This window comes from Dendrobium catenatum, unplaced genomic scaffold (genome assembly GCF_001605985.2).
Source record: "Dendrobium catenatum unplaced genomic scaffold, ASM160598v2 fragScaff_scaffold_1119, whole genome shotgun sequence".
NCBI classification, from domain to species: Eukaryota; Viridiplantae; Streptophyta; class Magnoliopsida; order Asparagales; family Orchidaceae; genus Dendrobium; species Dendrobium catenatum.
Window position 1 is genome coordinate 573,072 of NW_021319581.1, and position 2,994 is coordinate 576,065.

At 43.5% G+C, this 2,994-nt stretch overlaps 1 protein-coding gene across 1 annotated transcript; it reads left to right on the plus strand.

The window, feature by feature from the left end:
• The first annotated feature begins 1,241 nt into the window (after positions 1–1,241).
• On the plus strand, positions 1,242–1,709 carry LOC110110778 (uncharacterized mitochondrial protein AtMg00810-like). Its single transcript, XM_020842403.1, has one exon. The coding sequence runs from the start codon at positions 1,242–1,244 to the stop codon at positions 1,707–1,709; it is 468 nt and encodes a 155-aa protein (XP_020698062.1).
• Positions 1,710–2,994: the final 1,285 nt, after the last annotated feature.

Sequence of the window (2,994 nt, forward strand, 5' to 3'; positions counted from 1 at the left end):
TCAAACCTTACGTTAACTCCAAACTCACTCCTCTGTCGCGTCCCTGCATCTTTATCGGCTATGCTCTTAACCAGAAAGGGTACAGGTGTATGGACATTGTCACGAAAAAGGTATACACTTCACGGCATGTAGTCTTTAATGAAAAGGTTTTTCCCTTTCAGCAGAATGAACTCACTCACATCACGGGAGATACTCACAATAGCAAATTCGTTCCCCCTCTGCTGCTCGTCCCGTCAACATTGGTCTACAATACTCAGCCCAATCACAATACCATCTACAACTCACATCAACCCAATACTTCCAGACCAATACCTAAGAATTCTAGTTCCTCCAATACAAATTGCGACATCTCACAGAATCTCATACCTCCTGAATTGCCCAAGCATCCCATGCGCACTCGTCTTCAAACTGGACATCTAAAGCCTAGACGCATATTTGATCTTACACACCATATAACAGAGGATTACCCTACCTCGTATTCTCAGGCAGTGAAACATGCTCACTGGCGTCAAGCCATGTCCGAGGAGTTTCAAGCTCTTCAATCCCAAGCCACCTGGAAATTGGTTCCACCCTCAACAAATCAGAACACGTTGGGCTGCAAATGGACATTTAAAACCAAACGTAACTCTGACGGGACCGTAGCTCGCTACAAAGCCAGGCTTGTAGCCTTAGGTTGCAACCAAGAATTTGGCATCGACTACCACGACACATTCAGTCCGGTAGCTAAAATGCCAACAGTACGCATTCTTCTTGTCTTAGCTCTACATCATAACTGGCCACTACATCAACTCGATGTCTCCAATGCATTTCTTCACGGCTCCCTAACGGACTCGGTGCACATGAAGCAACCACCCGGATTTCTTGACGACAACTTTCCAACACACGTCTGCAGGCTCAAGAAGGCCATCTACGGCCTAAAACAAGCCCCACGATAATGGTTTGAAACTCTAACTGGCTTTCTTCATGAACTGGACTTTACTACCAGTCAATCTAACACATCTCTCCTTATCTATCGTAAGAATGGTATACTCATGTATTTTTTAATTTATGTCGACGATATAATTCTGACTGGTAACAACTCCCAATCATTAAATTCCTTACTTACTCGTTTACCTCAACGTTTTAAAATGAGAAACCTTGGTATTGTTACCCATTTTCTTGGCATTTCAGCAAAACCAACTTCAACGGGACTCATCCTGCATCAATCCACCTACGCATAACAAATACTACAGCGGGCGGGGATGCTCAACTGCAAACCTGTGTCCACTCCTATGACAACCAACTCAACCATGGCTGCAACATCAACGGCATTCGATAATCCCAAACTGTACAGACAGATTGTTGGACCTCTCCAATATCTTACTCTCACAAGACCTGATATTACCCATGCAGTGAATCGGGCCTATCAATTCATGCACCAACCGACTGTGGACAACTTTGAAAAGCTGAAGCAAATCCTGCGCTACCTGCGTGGCTCAATTCACAACGGCATTCCCATATCTCGCGGCAATCTTCAACTCAGCAGCTACACCGACTCAGACTGGGCCGGCGACATACAGGATCGGAAGTCGACCACAGGGTACTGCAACTTTCTGGTAACTACATTGATTTCATGGTGTGCAAAGAAACATACTACGACGGCGCGGTCCTCGGCTGACGCTGAATATCGGGCGATCGCTACTACTACAACTGAAACTCTCTGGCTATGACAACTACTAAAGGAGCTTGATCTTCCTCAAAACGATCCCACAACAGTAAACTGTGATAACACCTCCGCGATCACGCTTGCAAACAATCCAGTTTATCACGCTCGGACCAAACATATTGAGGTTGATTGTCACTTCATTCGGGATCACATCAAGAATAATTCGATACAGATTCATCACATATCGACCAAAGACCAATTAGCTGATATTTTCACTAAACCTTTATCCATATCTCGTTTCAAATACCTTGCTCACAAACTAATTGTCAACACTGACACATCAGTTTGAGGGTGTATGTTAACAGATATGAATAAAATATCAAATCTTGTATTACTTAAAATTAGTTAGCCGTACAGTCATGATAAAGAATTGTACGGAGGTTGTTTCTTTCATACTCTATATAAAGCACTGTATACAGTAGGTACAACTCAAGAAATACATTCTATTATTTTTCCAAATTCTTCTCTCTATTTTGTGCTTGGGACCTCTGGTACAAGCCTGCCGCCTCACGACAAATCAGGCTAACATCGTATCAGACTAGTCATTCGACTGTTCCGTCTCCCTCAACGATTGTCTTTCTCTCTTTTCTCCTTCACCATGGCTGGATCCTCCGTATCAACTCCTTATGCTGATTCAAACTCATCCATCTCCTCAATGGTGATTCCAACTCAACTCAAATTCTTGATGAATAACATCAAGAATCTGATCCCTACCTCCCTCACCGCAGATAATTATCCGCTCTGGAAATCCCAGACAGAAAAAGTTTTCACAGCTAGCGGCTTCAAAGGCTTCCTTGACGGCACTCTTCCTTGTCCACCGCCCTCTGCAATGGCAACCGGATTGCCCACTTCCGGCAATCACACGGCGCAAGAACTCTGGAATTTTACAGATCAACATCTTGCCGCAGCATTATACTCTGTAATAACTCCCTCAATTTTACCCTATGTTCTTGATCTCACTCACTGTCATGAAATCTGGTCCACTCTTGCTCATCGCCTTCAAGCCACTACCCGATCAAGAATCATACAGTTAAAGAACGACTTACATCATCTACCGAAAGGTGATAAATCTATGACCCAATATCTCTTGGAAATCAAATCCAAGGTTGATGCAATCCAAGCAACAAGTCATACCATAGATCCGGAGGAAGTTATTCTATACACGCTCAATGGTTTACCATCCTCCTACCTATCATTTAAAACAGCTATTCGAACCAACCTTCAACCACTCTCTTTAGATGATCTATACAGCTTACTATGTAGTGAGGAACATATCCTCCTTCAAGAAG

What these genes read in the sequence shown, in the direction of transcription:
- LOC110110778 (XM_020842403.1), top strand. Translation starts at nt 1,242, where the DNA reads ATGCTCAACTGCAAACCTGTGTCCACTCCTATGACAACCAACTCAACC.